Source organism: Rhinolophus ferrumequinum, chromosome 15, assembly GCF_004115265.2.
Source record: "Rhinolophus ferrumequinum isolate MPI-CBG mRhiFer1 chromosome 15, mRhiFer1_v1.p, whole genome shotgun sequence".
In the NCBI taxonomy this organism is placed as follows: domain Eukaryota; kingdom Metazoa; phylum Chordata; class Mammalia; order Chiroptera; family Rhinolophidae; genus Rhinolophus; species Rhinolophus ferrumequinum.
The window spans coordinates 40,873,256-40,896,005 of record NC_046298.1 but is presented as its reverse complement, the minus strand read 5'-3'; the positions used below and the strand labels follow the sequence as shown (position 1 = coordinate 40,896,005).

The 22,750-nt window shown below is 40.5% G+C and overlaps 2 protein-coding genes across 11 annotated transcripts in view; one reads left to right on the top strand and one right to left on the bottom strand.

Annotated features, from left to right (window-relative positions):
• Positions 1–21,197, bottom strand: part of LOC117035490 (zinc finger protein 45) — a 29,330-nt gene extending 8,133 nt beyond the window's left edge. The window contains exons 1-8 of one of the 5 annotated variants that reach the window (XM_033129363.1): positions 21,034–21,197; positions 12,337–12,837; positions 9,917–9,999; positions 2,525–2,710; positions 1,995–2,154; positions 1,833–1,905; positions 771–871; positions 568–614 (exon numbers count right to left, since the gene is read on the bottom strand). In XM_033129363.1, coding sequence (XP_032985254.1) covers positions 568–582 — 15 coding nt within the window. In that variant the 5' untranslated portion in view covers positions 583–614; positions 771–871; positions 1,833–1,905; ... (3 more) ...; positions 12,337–12,837; positions 21,034–21,197. The other 4 variants (XM_033129365.1, XM_033129366.1, XM_033129368.1 and 1 more) reach the window with 4 other exon arrangements.
• Positions 21,198–21,431: 234 nt separating this feature from the next.
• ZNF404 (zinc finger protein 404) overlaps positions 21,432–22,750 on the top strand; it is a 40,702-nt gene continuing 39,383 nt past the window's right edge. For 4 of the 6 annotated variants that reach the window (XR_004425201.1, XR_004425200.1, XM_033129391.1 and 1 more), the window contains exons 1-2: positions 21,432–21,613; positions 22,228–22,295. Coding sequence is in view for 1 of the 6 variants with exons in the window: in XM_033129391.1 (XP_032985282.1) it covers positions 22,245–22,295 (51 nt within the window). In the remaining 5 variants the exon portion in view is untranslated. The remainder of the gene's footprint in view (positions 21,614–22,227; positions 22,296–22,750) is intronic. The other 2 variants (XM_033129393.1, XM_033129394.1) reach the window with 2 other exon arrangements.

Here is a 22,750-nt window from a genome sequence, read left to right as displayed (position 1 = left end):
TCTTTACTTTTTCAATTTAGCATTCCTAAAACACTAAGAACAAAGAATGCAAACTCTTCCAAATTCCCTTTGGAGAAAAATGGTTATATTAGGAAAACTTACTACCATGTTCTTTAAAACAGTAAAAAAATCAAAACTACATAAATGTCCACGAATGGGGAAAAGTTATGAGACACACACAGTACATCAATTCAAGGGAAGATGATGTTGCCAGTAAAAATTTAAGGTATATAATATTAATTATAATTTGAGAATTTTAACTATGCAGTGATTACAAATATACAGTTATGAATGCATACAAGGAAAAGAACATGGGAAAACAGTAGTAAAGTGGGAGATTTGTTTCCACTGGTGTTGACTTTTTCTATTTTAGTCTTATTTCTGAAATTATAAAAGAACAAAAATTAAACTACGCTAAAATAAAAAGCAGGGACTATCTGGCCCATAAGAGCTTCCCAAATGCGTACTGTTCTCTTTAATCCTTCCCCCCCCAAAAAAAACAGGATGCGTCTAATCATTGAGAAATGAGATGACAATTTAAAACCTAGAGAGGCAAGCCCAACTCACCTTGAACTTGGTCATTTTGTCCTCCTTCTTCTGGAGAATGGCTCAGTCTTGGGAAGGCACAAGGGAAGAAGGAGAAAAAAGCCATCAGTCGGGCCAAGGATGTCAGTAACCCATAAGGCTACTTTATGTGAAAAAGCAACCGTGCCCCTTCCTTAGGGGGACCTGACGAGCACAGTGTGGGCTGGGCTCCAGACACCACTCACCCCTTCAGCCAAGAGACCCTGTGCAGTGAACGACCCGCCAAACTGCACATGGAGGCTCTGATACAAGTTCTCCTTGTGGCTCCCAGAGTATGAGCCTGATTCTAGGGAGGGTAGAAACTGAGAGTCAAGTACCCAGGTTAAGACAGTAATATCTGGGGCCAAATGCCTAAGTTCATGGAACTGCTATTTACTAGTTGTAACATCTCGGGTAAATTCTTAATATCTTGATGCCTTAATTCTTTCATCTGGAGGGATTAAGAATGGAGGGATTAACAATGCCTTCCTCAGAGGATTGTTGTAAGAATTAAGTGAATAGGCAGAAAGCTCAAAGGTTACTTTCAGGGTAACTTAATTCTCAGTAGCAGCAGAAAAGCAGGTAATATTCACTAACATAAAACCTGTCCTCATAAATGGTTCCTATCAATGGAGCCTGTATAAGTCATTGCTCTGCCGTATGAAAGTCACCTTTAACCTCTGAAATACCTGTTAATTCTCCCTTGGTTTGTCATACTTAATTTGATGCCTTTGCAATAATATTTAAGATTGCATGGACGACTGTGGTTTTTCTTCAATGTAAAATACACATAAAATTTACCCTTTTAACCATTCTCAGGTATGCAGTTCATTAAGTGCATCCATATTGTTACACAATCATCCATCTCCAGAACTTTTTCGCCATCCCAAACTGAAACGCTGTACCCATTAAATAATAACTGTCCATCCTCCCTTGTCCACTATTCTTTCTCTCTGAATTTGACTCTATGGGCGACTGTTTTTTCAGATATAAGACCTTGCAAAATTTACTTCGGTAACAGTAGGGCCTGAAAAAGACTCTATCATGGAGATGAAGAAAAATTAATAAACACCTGTGACTCTGCAAGATTTATTTAACTATAAGTTGGGTAATCAAGATGTCATTTAGAGTAACAAGCTATCGTGATCACAGTAACGATAAAAACAACAAATGTGGTAATGTTTACCACTGAATAAGCACTGAGGATGTGTTCGGGACCTTGTGAAGCACCTGGCATGCACTGTTTCATTAAGGTACCGCCCACGTACCTGTGAAGACGCTACTGTTGGGCTAGTTGGGTGACTCTGTTCCAATCACCTACACCTCTGTGCCTACCCTCAGCTATAACATGACAGAAAAACAGAATGTTAGTCATAGGACATTTGTGAGGAATAAATGAGCTCATTTAAGCAACGCCTTGGGCAGAGTACCTGGCATTTTAGGAAGTTCTCAGTAAATGATGATGGTGACTATTGTTCCCATTTAACAGATGAGGAAGCTGAGGCTTGGTGAGGTCAAGAGGCAGGGGCAGAACCTGAATCCAGCTCTCACATCAAAGCCAGTACTGTAGATCTTGTCTCTCTGTTGCTTCTAAAGATGAAAATAAGCAGATGTGGGGGAGGAGGGTCTAAGGGCTCACAGAAAGAGAAATGAGAGCTTGAGAGCTAGGGATAAAAGACATAGAAACAGGGAGAGGACTCTGAAGCCACAGGATCTGCTTGAGGGAAAAGAGAACAGAGTTGTGAAGGGTGTAGGCTCTGGAATCAGACCACTAGTATTTGAATACTGGCATCTCCAACTTGCTAGTACTTTGTGCTTCAATGTCTAATCTATATATTGGTGATGATAATGATGATAAACGCCACCTCATAAAACTGTGTACGAAGGTTAGTCAATCTAAGCGACTACACATAAACATTTGGAACAGTGTCTGGCAGCCTAAACATTCAGTAGAGGTTACCCGTATGGCTGCTTTGCATGAAACAGTCAAGGAAGCACCTCCTCGGGGTGGCTCAGCCGCACACAGCCTGACGAGCAGAATGTGAGCTGGGCTGCAGACACCACTCTCCCCTTCAGCCAGGAGCCGCCCAACCGCACATGGAGGCCCTGAAGTTCTCCTTGTAGCTTCCAGGGTTTGATTCCGATTCTGGGGAGGGTGGAAATTGAGAGTAAAATGCCCAGGTTAAGAGATTATCATTAGTTAATTACGTTTTCTTCATTTCTGAGTTAACTATTATTAGTCATCCAACTTAAGATAGAAGAACGCTAGTATGGAAAAGGGCAATATAAAACTTTCCCATCTTCGTAGAAATACCCTTTGGGAATCTGTAACTCACTGTGTTCTGACTCTGTATTTACCCAGTGACTTCTGCTGCTCAGTAAGAGTGTTCTGCAGGACAATCTCCCCCCCCCAACCCCCACCCCTACCCCCCCACCCCCGTCACCTCTGGGGGAAAGGGGATAATTAGCATATAAACTGTCTGCATGGTGATTCATGCTTACTTAGCTTTATATCCCAAGCACCTAAAACAGTGCCTGTAACAGCAATTGCTCCAGCAGACACTCAGCGGTCACTGTCATTGTCCTGATGAATGAACCCACCATCAGGCGGAGGCATGTGAGAGACTAGATTAAGTGGTCCAAGGTCTCCGAGTTGCAAAATTCTGAGGCTGATGCCAGTGGAAAGGATTTGGAGAGTGGGGTTTTGTCTCCAAGTTTTGCCTCTAGATCTTTCACCGTATTTGCTGTCCTTGGGCAAGATCAAAGTCCTCTTTTAAAGGAAAAGAGCCTTCCAAAAGGACTTATAAAAATATCATCAAAGGAAGGTGCTTTCTGTTCTTCCAAGTTGCTGCCTACGTGGAATCCTGTTGCAAAATCCACAGAACGTGCCCTTCAAAATACTCAGAACAACTATGTCATTGCCTGCACAATTAGCATTAGACAGGCTAACTTATTCTTCATTAAATAAATGAGCTTATTAATTGAATGAACACTTATGGAAACCTTATTAAAAGAAATTCAATTACCCAGTCTCAACTTGGTCTAGTGATTAGGAAACTGGCACATTAGAAGTCTGACAATTAAGTTCACGAACTTGTTGCAAGGATGTTGCTAACCTTTTTGGTATCAGAGGGATTATTCATTATGAATTTGTACCAACTGGACAAACAGTTAACCAAGTTTACTATTTGGAAGTGCTGAAAAGGCTGCGTGAAAAAAGTTAGACGACCTGAACTTTTCGCCAACAATTCGTGGCTCTTGCATCACGACAATGCACCAGCTCACACAGTGCCTGTGAGGGAGTTTTTAGCCAGTAAACAAATAACTGTGTTGGTACATCCGCCCTACTCACCTGATCTGGCCCCTAATGACTTTTTTCTTTACCTGAAGATAAAGGAAATATTGAAAGGAAGACATTGTGATGACATTCAGGACATCAAGGGCAATACGATGACAGCTCTGATGGCCATTCCAGAAAGAGTTCCAAAATTGCTTTGAAGGGTGGACTAGACACTGGCATCAGTTCATAGCTTCCCAAGGGAAGTACTTCGAAGGTGACCGTAGTGATATTCAGCAGTGAGGTATGTAGCACTTTTTCTAGGATGAGTTCACGAACTTAATTGTCTGACCGCATATGCTACACATGTTAAGGAGCAGAGTAGTGAGCAGGGTCCTCTGGAAGAGATCCCGGGCGCAAGACCCACACTTGATTGCAAGGAGTTCTACAAACATGTGGTTTGATTTAAGCCCTGGAGGATTACTGACTTCTATCAGCCAAAGAGAAGCAGAACCACTGAAAAACTGCCAGAGAAGGAACGTGACAACGTGAGGACAAATAAGAAGCAGAAAAAGATGTGCAGAGAGGCAGGATTCATACTACGATGATGTGAAACTCTCAGTCTCATCCATAGGTCAGCAGGAAAGCAGCAAAGGACTTGAGGAAGGGAGTGTAAGAAGATTGCTTCTGTGTGGGAAACAGATTCCTCTCCCAGCAGACAGGAGGAGATTTGAGGGGAAAATGTGGTTAGGAGAAGCAGTTCAAGAATCACTTCCTTCTGTACGTCCTCTTCAAAAAAGTGTCTCTTCACATCCTCTGCCCATTTTTTAATTGGGTTGTTTCTTGTTTTGGTGTTGAGTTGAATGAGTTTTTATAAATTTTGGATATTAACCCCTTATCAGATGTATCACTGACAAATATCTTCTCCCATTCAGTAGGATGCCTTTTTGTTTTATCGATGATCTCCTTTGCTGTGAAAAAACTTCTTAGCTTGATGTAATCCCATGTTTATTTTTTTCTCTTACGTCCCTTGCCTGAGGTGATATATCAGTAAAACTATTTGTAAGGGTAATGTCTGCAAACTTACTTACTGTATTTTCTTCTGGGAGTTTTATGGTTTCAGATCTTACATTTAAGTCTTTAATCAATTTTGAATTTATTCTTGTATATGGCGTAAGGAGGTGGTCCAGCTTCATTTTTTTTTTTTTGCATGTGTCTGTCCAGATTTCCTAGCACCATTTGTTGAATATCAGTAGATGACTGGATTAAGAAATTGTGGTACATTTATACAATGGAGTATTACTCGGCCATAAAGAAGAATGAAATCTTACTATTTGCAACAATATGGATGGACCTAGAGAACGTTATGTTAAGTGAAATAAGTCAGATGGAGAAAGACAAATACCATATGATCTTATTTATATGTGGAATCTAAAGAATAGAATAAATGAACAAACTAATCAGAAACAGTCTCAGAGATATAGAGAAAAACTGAGATTGCTAGAGGGGAGGGGGACGGAGACGAGGGGAAGGTGAAGGGATTAGAAAGCACAAATTGGTAACCACAAGATGGCCACAGGGATACAAAAGACAGTTTGGGAATATAATCAATGCTGTAAAGATTTTGTAGGATGTCAGATGGGCACTTGTCTTATTAGGGAAGCCACTTAAGGGACAGTGTAGATGCCTGACCACTGTGCTGTACACCTGAGGCGGAAGCTGAATAACAATGTCAACTATAATTTAATATATATATAGTCACAGGATTGGAGTACAGCACAGGGAACAGTCAATGGAACTATCACAGCTACATACGATGTCAGAGGAGTAGTAGATTGGGGAGGGGGGTTATAACTTTGTAAAGAGTGTAAAATGTCGATCACATTGTTTTGGACACCTGAAACTAATTTAAAAAGGCGGGGGACGGGGGGCGATAATCACTTCCTTCTCTATTCAAATGTCACCTCCTCAGACAGGTTCTCTTGGGCCACCTTATAGAGAATTTTGATCTCCTAATCACATCCCTCACTTCCGATCCCCTATCCTTGCTAATTCTTTTCTCTTTAGCACACACCACTCTCTAACACCATTAGCTATTTTACTTATTTATATTCATCACATCCGTCCCACAGAGAGTTTTTGTTTCCTGTTCTGGATCCCCAACTCCTAATATGCTGCTACAAGCGCTTGGTAAGAACTCAACAAAGATTTCAGAATGACTGCTGTAGTGAATGGCTGACAGAGCCATCATACAGATCAGGCCTCATTATGTATCACCTGAATCCATCATTCAACGTGTAATTACCGAGAGCCGACTCTGTGCCAGCCAACGACCCTAGATGTGAAAAATGCAGTGAACAAAGCAGGCAAAGACCTTGATCTCATGGAGCTGATATAATGGAACACAAGGGTAACAAACCAGTAACAGAGTGAGAGATGCTTTGAAGAACAATAGGCAGATAAAGGAATACGAAGAGATGGAAAGAGGGGCTGTTACAGAAGTGTGTCACGAAAGGCTTCTCTTCCATTTCAGCAGAGCCCCGAACCAAGGGCAAAAGGGCCAAGTCAGGATCTGATATCTCAAGGACATGTAATTTAGCCAGAGGGAAACAGAAAATATTTGTTGTTAAAAAGCCTGTTGTCTCTACCAATGCTTCTCCAATTGTAATGTTCCATGAATCGCTTGGGGTCCCCATGAAGATTCAGCTGCCTATGTCTCACCCCTGAGAGTCTAAATCAGAAGATCCAGGTGGGGACTAAGAGCCTCTAGTCTAACAACACCCCAGGTGATGCCAACGGTGTTGGTGCCTGGAGGGCAGTTTGAGTGGCATCAGTTACATACCGCCCTCTAGATGTTTTCAGACAGATGAAGGACTTGAGCTTTTCACCGCCAACTACTAACTCCGACAGACTGCCCTAGTGCTCGAGGGCAAACAAACTAAAGAAGGTAAACACAAATCTCAAGTTTCTCTTTCTCTCTGATCCTAACAAACAGAATTACCATCAAGGTTTGTTAGGATCAGAAGGAGTACCCAGATCAACTCTAAGTACCTAATTTTACCCTCAAGGAAACCTGGGCCGTCCTTAAAACACTCCCAATACTTGTGGTAGCTGACATTTACAGCAGCTGACTTAGTACCCACCACGGCATCGTTTATGTGAATGTTTCACGTGTAGCATGTCATTTGATCGTCATAACGCTTCTAGAGCTTGAGGCAGTAATTAGCCCCATTTTACAGATGAGGACACTGAGAAACAGAGAAGCTACATTAACTTGGCTCGTGATTAATCAGTGGCCAATAAAAGAGTGAAGATTTTCACCCAGAGCCTTTTTTACTACATTAGACTCATAGAGGAGCTTTAAAAAAAAAAAATGCTCAGGCCATATCCACAAGTAATTAAATCCAAATCTGTGGAGGTGGGTGGCGGATATGTGCATTTTTGCTCCCCTCCCGTCGCCCCAGGCCATGAACCCAGGCAATCTGACACAAGCACCCATGCACTTGACCATACAGTAAACTGATGTGCGTCTGTATTGTAAAGCCTGAAATTCCAGGTGCTGCCTTAACATGTTTGGCCTGACACGGCCCCAAAACCCTAGCCATGAGTTCCTCTGCTCTCTCCAGCTACGGCCCTGACCCCGGGGGGAAAGGCTCCCCACCCAGCTAGTTCCCCTGTATATTAACTATGTTTTAAGGTTCTGTATTGGCTATTTGACCGCTGTTATTCCCGACCTCTCCACACGTCTGCTGAATCACAGCGCCAGACTATTGACCAACGTTACGTACCACTTCCCTGCAAGCAAGCTTTCGAGGGCACATGAGTCACATTATTAGGTAGGTGCAAAAGTAACTGCGGTTTTTGCAATTATTTTTAACCTTTTAAACGGCCATTACTTTTGCACCAACCTAATATAATTCCCCCAACCACTGACCCTGACCTGCCTGTTTTTACTTAGTATCCAACATGGGATGTCTCTACCTAGTTCCTTCCTGCCAGGGTAGTACTAAAGGAAGCGTTCCAGTTCCACCTCCCACCCCCTACCCCCGCTTCCTGATTCCTGTGTGTGACAGGCTTCATGTGGCCTTGTGTGGCATGCTATGCCTCTCATATCTGGGGGAACTGTATTAAAAATCTTTCTCAGTGGCATCAATCTCTCCATGTTGTCACTCAGTCACCTTTATAAATTAAGACCTGACACGATTCACCCTATCAGTTGGACCAAATGCACCCCCATCAGGTCCTCAATCTAACGGGTTTCACCTCCCTGCCAGACTGTGACATTATTCAAACAAGACAATCACATCCTCCATGGGAACCAAGGGTCACCCTACCCTGTTGTCACTACAAAGCCCGCCTACTACAGCCCCTGCTGGTTCATTCTAATCCCAAGTGCACGCCCTGTATGGCCTTGCATGCTGTATAAGTGTCCTCCTCCCACACGCTCTGAGTATGTGACTAATAAACTGCTGCCAGTCTCGTCTGTCCAGTGTTGAGAGTCATGTATTCAGCCATCTCCCTTTTTAGGAAAGGAATTCCTCCTCCCCAAACAGGGTGAACAGGAGGGGATCAGAGCAAAATCGGAATTACAGAGAAAGCTAATAAAGCCCATACTTATTCAAATAGTAAAAGGCCTGAGTCTTTTTTACTTTTCACCATGTTCCCCAGGTGATTCTGATATGACCAAAGTTTGAGAACCACTACATTATTCTATTCCGCCTCTCAGGGAGTTATCTGAGTGACCAAGGACATCTAGGAAGCCAAGGGCAGGGTTCTGCCTGGCTCAAGCCTCCTGGTTACCAACTCTCTATTGTAAGGTGCCCTCAGAGGTCTAAGAGGCAAGAGTGATGTGTAAATGCCAGACCATGCTGTCCAACAGAAATGTAATGCAAGCTACATATGTACTTTAAGTGTTTCTAGTAGACACATTAAAAAAATGTGAAAAGAAGCAAGTGAGCTTAATTTTAACAATATATTTTATTTAACCCAATATGGCTAAAATATTACCACTTTTAACTTGTAATCAAGATAAAACTTGAGATACTTTATATTCTTTTAATACCAAGTCTTAGAAATCTATTGTGTGTCTTAATTAGCACTCGCCACATTTCCAGTTCTCAACAGTCACATGTGGCTAATGGTTACTATATTAGAGCAGACTCAGATCTTTTTAAAGCAGCAGAGACCATATACTCAGCCTCCCGGGACTCTCTAAGTTCAAAAGACAGCAAATTAGTTTTAGGTTTAAACAATGGTAGAAACTATTCATTTTTGTTCCACTGTAAGACACAGTTGAAGTACCAAAAGCAGAAGGCAGGGGAGAAAAGAATACCTTAAAATATCTTTTTGCCCTTTCAATAACTCGCTGCATTTTTCATGTTGTATACTCACCTGTAATAGATAAAGGACAATTCTAGTCTGTAATATAGAGGACATACAATGCGCCAGGCACTATTTCAAGCTCTTTACCCATCATCTCTCTTTTCACCTTCTCAAAAAACTTCAGGACGTAGGTACTGATGTTATCCCTATTTGCCAGGTGAGAAAATGGAGGCACAGAGAACTTAAGGAACTTGCCCAAGGTTACCCAGTCACAGAGTGCTGGAGCTAGGTTTCAAACCTAGCTGCTGAGGTTTGATCCTGGTTCTGTGGCTTGCTGACTGTGCCACCAGGTCATTTATTCAACTGTCTGTGCCTGTTTCTTCATTTTTTAAAATGAGACTAAAAATAGCATTGTTATGAACAATGAGTTAGTACATATAAAGCACTGGAAATTCTGAGTCTAAGAGGTACACCACGTCTGTGGACCATTCTCATTCCATTATGGTCCCCATGCAAAAAACAAAAACATTGACCATTAACACGGATTTGTTTCTAAGGAAATTTGTTGTAGATCGTGACAACATTAATGCATAACTGCACAGCGGCTTTTGAATACTCTGAAAAGGCTGATGGATTCTACAGCCCACCGAAAGTAAAATAAAAGACAAGGCATATGGATATGGATTATCTTTCTTTTCTGTTCTCTAGCCCCAGGCTGTAGCACCCTTTTGGACAGCTACACGAATCACTTACTCACTGAGTCACTCTTCTCTGCTGACCTCGTGCTGGGCACTCTGAGAATATGACGAGGTCCATGAAACAAAGGTCCCTGTAGCCTAATGGAAGAGAGAGAAGAAACTGAGAGGTACATGCCAGGGGCAAGAGCAACTCCAAAGGAGAAAATTATTCATCCTCCTTCACTAACTGCAAAGCTTTCTAACTTTTTCGTGTAAGTAATATTCTCCTAGTTGCCAACAGAGAAAAACTTAGAGTTGCTGTTAATATCTGTTAAGGGTTGAATGCCCCTCAAACTCATACGCTGAAGCCCTAAACTCCAGTACCTCAGATGTAATTGAATTTGGAGATAGGGCATTTTTAAAAAGGTGACTGAGTTAAAATGAGACCATCAGGGTGGGTCCTAAACCAATCTGACTGGTGTCCCTGTAAAAGGAAATCTGGACACACACAGGGACAGCAGGGGCATGTAAGCACACGAAGGAAAGACCATGTGAGAGCACAGTCGGAAGGCAGCCACGTGTAAACCAAAATGAGAGGACTCAGAGGAAACCAAACCTGCCCACACCTTGACCTTGAACTTCTAGTTCCAGAACTGTTGGAAAATAAATTTCTGTTGTTTAAGCCACTCAGTCTTTGATATTTTGTTACAGCAGCTCTAGCAAACTAATACAACCTTCTCCACCCCCTCAGTCTCCTGTTGGTCTTTATATATAAACAAGTTATGATAATTAATTTATCAAGTCTTACTGACTCAACATTAGGGTTTGCTTTAAAATACTCAAGGGGAAAAATATGTGCATGGGGAGAAGAAAAAGCAACAAGATTATTAACAGGGATTGAAGCAGGATGATTGTTACATAGGAGTTCATTATACCATACTTTGGGTATGTTTGGAAATTTCCATAATAAAGAGTTAGGGGGTAACTATGAATAGATAACAATTTCAAAAAACGTAAATACACACTTTAAAACTGCTGAATAGAAACGCATGAAAATATTAATAACTGTCTATATCCTAGTGTTCTGGGTAATTCTTAATGTTTTCCTTTGTAGATTCCTGTATTTTCTGAATTCACTACAATGAGTGTGCATTTCTTCTATAATCAGAATATGGACTATAAATGTTATTTGGAATAAAATAAAATGAAAACGTTTTCAAAATTTTATAACGGTCCAAATTCACGAACCACTTTGAAAATCCTCTACAATAAATTCCAACCTATCTCCACAATTTGATTCCAAATCAAAACTGACTCCTCTGCAGCCAGTTTCCTATGGTTGACTATTTCTGTAGATTGTTTTTTGTATTTTGGTTCCTAATTCCAATTGTGGGATTTTAGACTGTGGGACTGAGGATACCCAAAGATATAAGGAACACTAGCTCTAGAGGCACATCCCACTGCTCTTACCAGCAGTATGCCCTGTCTCCATTTCCTCATCTGTAAAATAGAGGTAGTAACAGTATCCACTTCATAGGGCCTTGTAAAGGTTAAATAATTTTTATTAAGCCTTTAGAATGATACTTAGCACTCAGTGTTTAACTGCTATGACTATCACTCATGCCCTGTACATGTTCTACATATTTTCACAACTAGTTAACACTAACTGAACACCTTTGTAGCAGAAACATTTGCTAATGAATAAAATACCTTATGTGGCTCAGAACACAAAGGGAAGAGAAATGCTAAGTACTGTCGCGGTGGGTTTCTGTGGAGAGGAGCCCTGGGCTCGCTCCCCTCCTTCCTACAGCCCCCTTTCAAAAGTCAGGGCAGGGAAAGGAAAGGAGGCTGGGAGATACTACGATTCTGTCTGGTCCTAACCACAGAGAACACCTGTGACGCATTCTTTCTTAAAAACGGTCAGTAGTAGTCCTGGCACAGCCTCCTTTTCTGCAGGGATCAAAACGACGAGAATGACAAGTGACATTTCGAGGAGCTTCCAGAGAAAAGGACACTTTTGTGACCATATTAACCTTTAACACCTTGCCACACGCCTGAAGTGTTGTAAACATTTCGCTTGTACTATGCCATTAATTCTTAAAACAAATGTATAAGGCAAGTACTTGTACTATCCCGTTACAGAAAAGGAAACTGAGGCACAGAGATAATTAAAGTTCTCAGCCAACATTATATGGTTAGAAAGTGACCGAGCATGTGGAAGGGGTAGGGGCAGGTGGGTTGGCAGCAGAGAGCCCGGGAGACCTGCAAACCCTGCCCGATCCCGGTCCGCCTGTAACGGGGACTCGCGAAACGCCCCTAACGCAGAGGCTCCGGCCAGGGTAAGGCAAGCGGCCGCCCCCGCCCCTCAATCCCGCGCTCTGCCGCTGGCCGCAGCTTTTCTTCTCTGAGACCCACCGCCTGCTCGGCGGATCTCACGACCCGGTCAGAAAAGTTGAAAGAAGCCGCGAGGTCCCCATGGTCACCCACCTCACTCACCTCCCAAAGAGAAAAGAAGGCCGCAAGCTCAACCTCCTGCAGCGGAAGTATCTCTGACTTCGGGGGGGGACTCACGGACTACATTTCCCAGCATCCCCGAGAGGAACAAGAGTCGCTGCCCCGCCGGCCTGGGGTAAAAGTACCCGCTCCAACACCGACGACCTGAATCGAATTTCCCGGAATCCACGAAAGGTGCAGGATTCCTATCCTCGCCCTCCGGCAGCCGAAATGCCTCCATACGTGCAGACTTATACATCCTTATTTCTCCGGCAGAGCAAGTAAGATACCCGCACTTTCCTGGAGCGGAAGAGCTACAATCACAGCAAGCGTCTGGACTACGTGTCCCAGAATCCTCTGTAGGGCTGAGCTTCCCGCCAGCGTGCAATTTTCCTTTTAGAGTGGCAGGTGGAATCCAAATAAACTAGCGGGTCCTTGTGGAACTCCGTTTGCGTTTTTCTTTTTTCTCACTGTTCTCTTTTACACGTGACCGAAGTTGGAAATCTGAAAAATAAATGGAAAATAATTACAAAGGAGTGCCATGTTTGAACTAAAAATAGAGACCAGAAGAGAAAGGGGCGGGCTGAGCTGCACTGAATAAGCCTTTATTACATGGGCCTTTATTCACCTGTGACCAAGAACTCATAAAAAGGAGATGTAACCATCAAGCAGGATATGAAACAGAGCAGCAAAACTCCGCTTTTCCTGCGCTTTAGTTTTCTTGCATTCGCAGGGAACTGGAGAAAATATCGTATAGAATCGGGTCCACCCTATATATCTTGATAAAAATTCTTCTTTGAGTTCAAATTAAAGAATCACATCACATAACTCTTGCTCTTTTTATTGCAATATAATTGACAGAGGTTTGTAAATTGAAGATGTACAACGCGTTGATTTGAAACATTGATATATTCCAATATAATTACCACCTTAGTGTTAGCTAAAACTTCTATCACTTCACATAATTTTCATTACTTTTTTGTGTTGAGAACAGTTAAGATCTAGTCTCCTGGCAACTTTGAAGTTTTAATACAGAATTGTTGACTATAATCACTAAGCAGTGGATTAGCCCCCCAAGACTTATCTACTAGTTCCAAATTTGTACTCTTAAGACAACATATCCCCCATTCCCCCAACCCCCAGCCTCTGGTAAACATCATTCTACTATTTTTTATGACTTCATCAATTTTAGAGTCTACATAAAAGTGATATTATACAGTATATCTTTCTCTGTTGGACTTAGCTCACTTTGCATAATGCCTTCAAGGTCCATCTACGTTGTTGCAAACGGCAGCATTTCCTTCTTTCTCATGGCTGAATAATATTCCATTGTATACATGCCACAAATTTTTTTATCCATTCACTGATGGACACTTAGGCTGTTTCCATATCTTGGCTATTGTGGATGATGCTGTAGTAAACATGGGAGTGCATGTATCTCTTATTTCCTCAAGATATATATCCAAAAGTAGAATTACTGTATCATATGGTAGTTCTATATCTAATTTTTGGAGGAGCCTCTATCCTGTTTTCCATAGTGGATGAACCAATTTATATTCCCACTAACAGTGAACAAGGTTTCCTTATCTCCACATCTTGTTATCTCTTGTCTTCTTGATGATAGCCACTCTAAAAAGTGTGAGGTGATATCTCATGGTTTTGATCTGCATTTCCTCAATGATAAGTGATGCTGAGCATCTTTTTATGTACGTGATGGCAAATTGGATGGCTTCTTTGAAAAAAATGTCTACTTAGTTCGTCTGCCCATTTTTTTCAATCAGATTTTTTTTATTGTTGTTATTGAGCTATATGAGTTCTTTATATATTTTGGATGTTAACCCCTTATCTCGTATTTTTTGTAAGTATTTTCTCACATTCTGTAGGTTGCACCTTTCCATATATACACGTTTTAGTTTTTTTGTCTGTTTGTTTTGTTTTTCTGTGCATAAGCTTCTCAGTTTGATGTAGAATTCTATGTATTGTTTTTTGGTGTCATGTTCAAAAAAAATTATTGCCCCATCTTATGTCAAGGAGTTTGATCCCCATGTTTTCTTCTAGGAGTTTTATGCTATCAGGTCTTATGTTTAAGTCTTTAATCCATTTCAAGTTAATTTTTGTGAGTGGTGTGGAGAGAGGTACAATTTCATTTTTCTGTATGTAGTTATCCAACAGCATTTGTTGAAGAGACTATCCTTTGCCTATTGAGTGTTCCTGGCTCCCTCATCAAATATTAGTTAATTGTATATTCAGGGGTTTATTTCTGGTCTCTTGATTCTGTTCCATTGGTCTGTGTGTCTAATTTTATGTCAGAACCATGCTTTTTTAATTACCATAGCTTTGTAGTATAGTTTGAAATTAGGAAGTGTGACACTTCCAGCTTTGTTCTTCTTTCACCTGATTGCTTTGGCTATTAGAGGTCATTTGTGGTTCCATACAAAATTTTAGAATTGTTTTTTCTATTTCCATGAAATATGCAGTTGGAATTTTGATAGGATAGGATCTATCAATGGCTTTGGGTATTAAGAACATTTTAATAATATTAATTCTTCTGATCCATGCACACAAGATGTATTTCCATTTGTTTGTGTATTCTTCAATTTCTTTAATTGAACTCATAGTTTTCAATATACGAGGTCAGACAATTAAGTTCGCAAACTCATCCTAGAAAAAGTGCTACATATCTCATTGCTAAATATCACTACAGTCACCTTCGCAGTACTTCCCTTGGGAAGCTATGAACTGATGCCAGTGTCTAGTCCACTCTTCAAAGCAATTTTGGAACTCTTTCTGGAATAGCCATCAGAGTTGTCATCGTATTACCCTTGATGTCCTGAATGTCATCAAAATGTCTTCCTTTATCTTCAGGTAAAGAAAGAAGTCATTGGGGGCCAGATCAGGTGAGTAGGGTGGGTGTTCCAATCCAGTTATTTGTTTACTGGCTAAAAACTCTCTCACAGACAGTGCCGTGTGAGCTGGTGCATTGTCGTGATGCAAGAGCCATGAATTGTTGAAAAGTTCAGGTCGTCTAACTTTTTTCACGCAGCCTTTTCAGCACTTCCAAATAGTAAACTTGGTTAACTGTTTGTCCAGTTGGTACAAATTCATAATGAATAATCCCTCCGATGTCAAAAAAGGTTAGCAACATCATTGCAACAAGTTCGCGAACTCTATTGTTACACCTCATGCAGGTCTTACATCTCCTTGTTTAAATTTATTCCTAAGTATTTTATTGTTTTTGATGCTATTGGGCATGGGATTATTTCATCTTTAAATATTTTGTTGTTATTGTACATAAGTGCAACTGATTTCTATATGTTGATTTTGTGTTGTGCAACGTTAGGGAATTCATTAATTAGTTCTAACTATTTTGGGGTTTTGTTTTTTTTAGTAGAGTCTTTAGGATTTTCTATATATACGATTATATCATCTGCAAACAAAGACAATTTTACATCTTCCTCTATGATCTGGATGTCTTTTTTTTTTTAATTGCCTGATTGCTCTGCTAGGACTTCCAGTACTATGTTAAATCAGAGTGGTGAGAGTGGGCAATCTTGTTTTGTTCCTCACCTTAGAGGAAAAGCTGTCAACCTTTCACCATTGAGTATAATGTTAACTGTGTGTTTGATGTATATGGCATTTATTATATTGAAGTACGGTCCATCTATACCTTATTTGTTGAGAGTTTTTATCATGAAAGGATGTATTTTATCAAATGCTTTTTGATTATCTATTGAGATGATCATATGATTTATCTTTCATTTTATTAATGTGGTATATCACATTTATTGATTTGTGTATGCAGAACCATCCTTGCATTGCAGGGATGAAGTTAGTCTCTTAAAGCTGAAGTTATTCTCTTCTAGGCAGCATGCTGTTTGCTCTTTTTCCATCCATCCAGCCTCTCCATGCCTTCTGATTGGAGAATTCAATCCATTTATATTTAGAGTAATTATTGATAGTAAGGACTTACTAGTGCTGTCTTATTAATTTTATCTGGCTATTCTCTCCTTTAACCTTTATTCTATAGTTAAGTGGTTGTTAACAAACGACCAAATTTGGAATTTGACTGTACATTTACCTTAGCCAGTGTGTTATGTATTTTCACTTTATTTATTTATTAGCATTGTTTCAATTCAGCTTGAAGAACTCCTCTCAGCATTTTGTAAGGCAGGTCTAGTGGTGATGAAGTCCCTCAGTTCTTGTTAGTCTGAGAAAGTCTTTATTTCTTCTTCATTTCTGAAAGCTAACATTGCCAGATAGGGCATTCTTGGTTGGCAGTTTTTTTTTCTTTTAGCCTATCACAAAGGTAAAGTGTCTCTTTATTTTATCACATCATATCAAGGATGCACAATCAACTTGACGTTTCACTGTTGATGCTGACCTTGATCATCTGGATGAGATAGGGTCCTGATCATGCTTCATTCCAGATGCGACAGTGCAACTAAAAACGCTCATGAAAGAGGACCTCTAGAACTGCTTCAGAAATTGACGAGAACGATGGGATAAGTGTGTTCGAAGCAAGGGAGAGTATTTTGAGGGGGATTAATGGCAATGTGTCTTTTACTGTAATAATTATTTTAATTTAAACATTCACCATATTGTTTGATCACACCTCATAGATCTAAGTTTCTGACCTATATCATTTTGTATCTCTATAAAGAACTTCTTTTAACATTTCTTGCAAGGCAGAATTACTGGCAACAAATTCCCTCAGTCTTTACTTCTTTAAGAAAGTCTTTATTTCTTCTTCACTTCTGAAGGATAATTTCACTGGATATAGGATTCCATGTTAGTAGGTGTTTCCTTCAACACTTCAAATATTTCACTCCATGTTATTCTTGCTTGTCTGTTTTTTGAAGTCTATTTTAATTTTCATCCTTGGGTCTGTCTAGGTTAGTTGCCACCCCCCAAACTCTGGCGTCTTTCCAAGATTTTGTCTTTGGTTTTCTAAAGTTTTAATATGATATGCGTTGGTGTAGTTTTGGGTATTTATCCTATGGACTGTGGTTTGGTGCCTGTCATTAACTGTGGAAAATTGTCAGCCATTATCAATTCAATCTTTTTTCTGCTCCTTTCTCTTTCTTTTTCTCCCTGTATTCCATTATACATATATTACACCTTTTGTGTTTATCCTCAAGTTTTTTAAAATTCTGTTCCATTTTTCTGTTTTTCATAGCATTTCAGTTTAGAAAGTTACTATTAATATATCTTCAAGCTCATTGATTCTTTGCTTGGCCATATTCAGTCTACTGGTGATTCCATCAAAGGCATTCTTCATTTCATCACAATTTTTTTTTATTTGTAGCATTTCAGGCTTTTTCTCTCTCTAAATTTTGGTAAAATATATATAACAAAATTTACCATTTAACCATTTTTAAGTGTACAGTTCAGTGGTATTAGGTACATTCACATTGTTGTGCAACCATCACCACCATTCACATCCAGAACTCTTTTCATCTTGCAAAGCTGAAACTATACTCATCAAATAATTACCTCCCACGCCTCTTTCACACAGCCCCTAGCAACCACCCTTCTACTTTCTGTCTCTATGAATTTGACTGCTGTAGGTACCTCATATAAGTGGAATCATACAATATTTATCTTTTTGTGACTGGCTTATTCACTTAGCATAATGTCCTCTAGGTCCACCCATGTTATAGCATGTATCAGAATGTCCTTCCCTCTTAAGGCTGAATAATGGTCCATTGTATATATATACCATATTTTGTTTTACCACTCATCCATCAGTGGATATTTGGGTTGCTTTAACTTTTTGGTTATTGTGAAGAATGCTGCTATGAACATGGGTGTCTAGCATTTCCTCTGGAATCTTTCTTAGGATTTCCATCTCTCCCTCTCTCTCTCTCTGCTTACATTACTCATCTATTCTTGCAAAGTTCTCTTGTAGAGTCTTAAAAATGTATATAACCTCTGTCCCAGTAATTTCATTATCTATACAACATATATGTTATATATATAATACACGCGCACGCGCACACATATGAGGTATGACAATTAAGTTTCGGAACTTGTTGCAATGATGTTGCTAACCTTTTTTTAACATCAGAGGTACTATTCATTATGAATTTGTACCAACTGGACAGTTAACCAAGTTTACTAGTTAGAAGTGCTGAAAAGGCTGCATGAAAAAGCTAGATGATCTGAAATTTTCACCAACAATTCATGGCCTTTGCATCACCACAATGCACCAGCTCACACAGCACTGTCTGTGAAGGAGTTTTTAGCCAGTAAACAAATAACTGTATTACTCACCTGATCTGGCCCCCAATGACTTTTTTCTTTACCTGAAGATAAAGGAAATATTGAAGAGAAGACATTTTGATGACATTCTGGACATCAAGGGTAATACAATGACAGCTCTGATGGCCATTCCAGAAAACGAGTCCCCAAATTGCTTCAAAGGGTGGACTAGGCGCTGGCATCGGTGCATAGCTTCCCAAGGGTTGTACTTTGAAGGTGACCGTACTGATATTCAGCAATGAGGTATGTGGCACTTTTTCTAGAATGAGTTCGCGAACTTAATTGTCAGAACTCGTGTGTGTGTGTGTGTGTGTGTGTGTGTGTGTGTGTACATAAACATACATGTTTATATCTCCTTAATTTTAGGAGATGCATACTGAAGTATTTAGTATTTTATTAAAAGTGGAAGGAAATGGGTGACCGGTTAGCTTAGTTGGTTAGAGCACGGTGCTGTTAACACCAAGGTTGCTGGTTCAATCCCCACCTGGGCCACTGTGAGCTGCGCCCTCCACAACTAGATTGAAACAACTACAATTGAAACAATTGACTTGGAGCTGATGGGTCCTGGAAAAACACACTTAAAATAAAGAAAAGTTTTTTTAAAAAGTAGAAGGAAATGTATTTTAAAAAATCAGTGTGAGGAATGGGAATGTACCAAAGATAAAATCACTGTATTATTACTGACAATGACCACTCTGTCATTCAAAGTTGAAATATTTTAACAGTAATAAAGCCTTAGACAGCAAACAGAACTCTAATTTTGCACTTCATTGGAATCATATAATAATGTATTAATTATCCATAATTTGAAGCATGGCAAGTAGTTCTCTGATGGATAAATTGAATGGTCTTAAACCTATTGTCTTCTCTGAGTCACTGTTTTCGTTTCAGAAAATAGAAATAATGACACTTGATGTAAAATCCAGGACAATACTCCCTACTCCTAGTTCTCTACTCTCAGCCAAACTGCCTCTCTAAGTGTAAATCATGTTTTTCTTCAAGGGCTTTCCAAATGTATTCACTAAAAATTCCCTCACAGCACAAGAGAATGGAAGACTGCCTCTGGGTGTCTAAGATGGACACGAAAGTTGAAACTTTTAGCATACAGAGCATGTGGCTCTAAATTCTTTCTTATTTGAAAAGGTATGCTGATGTATTCTCCTGAGGGGAAAAAAATATATCTGATTGAATATAAAATATCCAAATGATTTTCTAGATAAATAGCAAATCCTCTTTCATCCAAATCTTGAAGTAAAGTTAATTGCTCCAAAAAGATGCAACATTCCTCTCTTTATTTCATTGTTGAGAAGATAAGAAGGCTTATGGTCATTCACAAATATACACAGTCATAATGTCAGAGAGTTCTATATTTATATAATCAAAGTCACACATATCCAACTCAGTCATGCAGTTTCTCACTCAAGAATTCTGTTCACACAGTGATTCACCTTCACATTCTCCACAGACTACACATAAAAAAAAAGCATATTATTCAAAACACCATGTAAATTTTAAATCACTCTCACAGATAAAAACACAATTTCATAACTAAAGTTACAATCCCATAGGCCTCAAAAAGTGTATCATAAGATACAATTCCACACACTGTCACATAAGCACTCAAGTTTTAACTTTTTACTGTCTTTCCCAAAGAGTCTGGGAAAGAAAATCTTATTAGGAGACTAAAACAAGTGTTCAAACTTCATTCTCAAGGTGCTCGTCCAGCTGGGGAAGGAAATGTTCCAGTCTATATTGGGGCCAGGGAGAGGGGGCAAGCATGAGTGACAGAGTTTACACACAGTTTCATCTAAGGTCATGCTGTTTTCACAAGTGCCAATGAGGAACTGGAAGAGATAAAAATGGATTGAAATCTGATTTGATTTGGCTATATGCAGGGCTGCATTATGACTTTGGTGGGCCCCTTTTTCCATAAAAATTAAAATTATATTTTACAATTGTGTTGGTATAGTAATTAATAGGTTAATATATTGCATTTCCTTGACTTAAAACATTTTCTTCAACTTAAAAATAAATTTTTAATTCTGATTTTTAAAAGAATTTTGTGTGAGCCGCTAAAAGTTTGTGGGCCCTAGGCACTTTGTTTACTGTGCCTAATGGATGAGTTGGTCTTGCTAGGATGTGTCTTGGACAAAAGTCAGCCAGACTCGGGTTTTAATGGAGAGAAGAGAAAATTACTGGGCATGAGGAATTTCAGGGTGGGAAAGAAGAGGGCTTAACAAATTTTATATAATCTCAAAATCTGAAATACAAACCACTTTCATACCCAAAGGGACACACTCCAAAAAAACCCACAAACAGAAATACAAACCCATATGTGGTACAGACACACAGTGGGTCCCAGAATGTCACAGAGAATGAAAACATGAATACATATACACACGCCCAGGCATTCTTTCTTTAAAACAAATGTATACTCACAGCCTCCTGTGCTCCTGGCGCTACCTTAGGCGGCAAAAGACCAAAGTCCCTGTCCTCACAGAGCTCGCATCCAGGGAACCACCATACCCAGGAACCCGCCACCTCATCTTCCTGCACGCAGGTCTGAGGCTCCGAGTCCGCTCTGTCTTCTACAGCCTCTACTCAGATTCCACTGGCCTCCTCCACCTACACAAGACCACCCGAACTCACCATCATACTCAGTAGGGGCATCCTCGGGGTATCCTCCACCTCGCGCGGGCGCACTCCCGCGCCTGCGCACACCGAGAACAGGCTACAGAACCATCGGCTCCCAGTCGCTAGGACTATCCCGTCTGGACTGCATTTCCCAGAAGCCACCGGGCTCTCATCGACCTCGATCTCTGGGTCCTCTTCCGGTGTCCAAGCAGCTTGGTACCTACGTGGTGAGTTAGTCGTGTCCAAAGGTAATCATCAGCGGAGGCTTCCACAGTCCCTGGCCCGAGCCGGACTGGAACCCGCGGTGGGGGTGAGAAGCGTGTGGGCCGGAGTGTCAGGCCCGTGTCAGCGTGAGCATCAGAGATCTGTGTCTATGGGAGACCAGGTGTGTGTCCGTAACAGTGTGTGAACGTGTGCGTTTGTGTCAGTGACTGTTGTTGATTGTGCTTAACTACCTGGCTTATGGTTGAGCGAGGGATGTGTGGCCGTATGGGTTGTCAGTGGAACTCAAGGCTGATTCCTCCGCCCTCTCCCCTCACAGCCACTTGGGGTCTCCAGGAGATAAAAGAGGGAAGCCAGATCCTGAGCCTTAGAATGAAAGAATGGAGGATCCCAGCAAGAAGACACAGACTTGATCTTGAGATTTTTTTTTTTTTTTGAAGCTGTATGCGACCCCGAGGAGGAGGGCCTAAGAGTAGGATTCCCTCCTGGGAGGTTCCCCCTCGCAAGCACCGAGGGGCCAACTACATGTTTCATAAACACAGCATTTTCCAACTCTAGCCCCAGGAACCTGCAATAGAGACAGATTCCACGTTAGACATCAGTGACCCTGGCCTTTCTTGTACTGGGAAGGTCAACACTGTTCCAGTCTCCTTCCTATGCCCAACTGGTTGTGTGTGGTGGACTGGGTCAGAGGGTGTGGTTATGGACTGTGTTTTCTAAGTTACTGTGATATCCAAGAAAATCCTGATGTCTCATGATTGTCTCCTATTTTTCCAGTGCTGCGTGTCGAAAAAATGGATGCTGAAGAGGAAAGAAGTTTTAAGCATCTAAAAGTTAAAATCCAGGTGAGTTTGTGTTTCATTATTCACAAAACACACGTTAATTTTAAAGACATAAAACCCTTCTTTTTCTTCTGCCGAATGTCTTTGCTAATACCATGTTTCCCTGAAAATAAGACCTAGCTGGACAATCAGCTGTAATGCATCTTTTGGGGCAAAAATTAATATAAGACCCAGTATTGTATTATAAAGACTGGGTCTTATAGTAAAATAAGACCAGGTCTTATATTAATTTTTGCTCCAAAAGACGCAGTAGAGCTGATTGTCTGGCTAGGTCTTCTTTTGGGGGAAACACGGTAGTGACGTATCTGTAAATTGTGGGGTCATGCACATGACACCCTTGTCAGGACCCTGAACCCTTTCTCTCCATAAGTTATGTAACCCGTTGCCTATTTCTAATTTTTATTTCTAATTTTTGACTGAAAACTAAATTAGTCTATAATGAACATTATGTATAGATC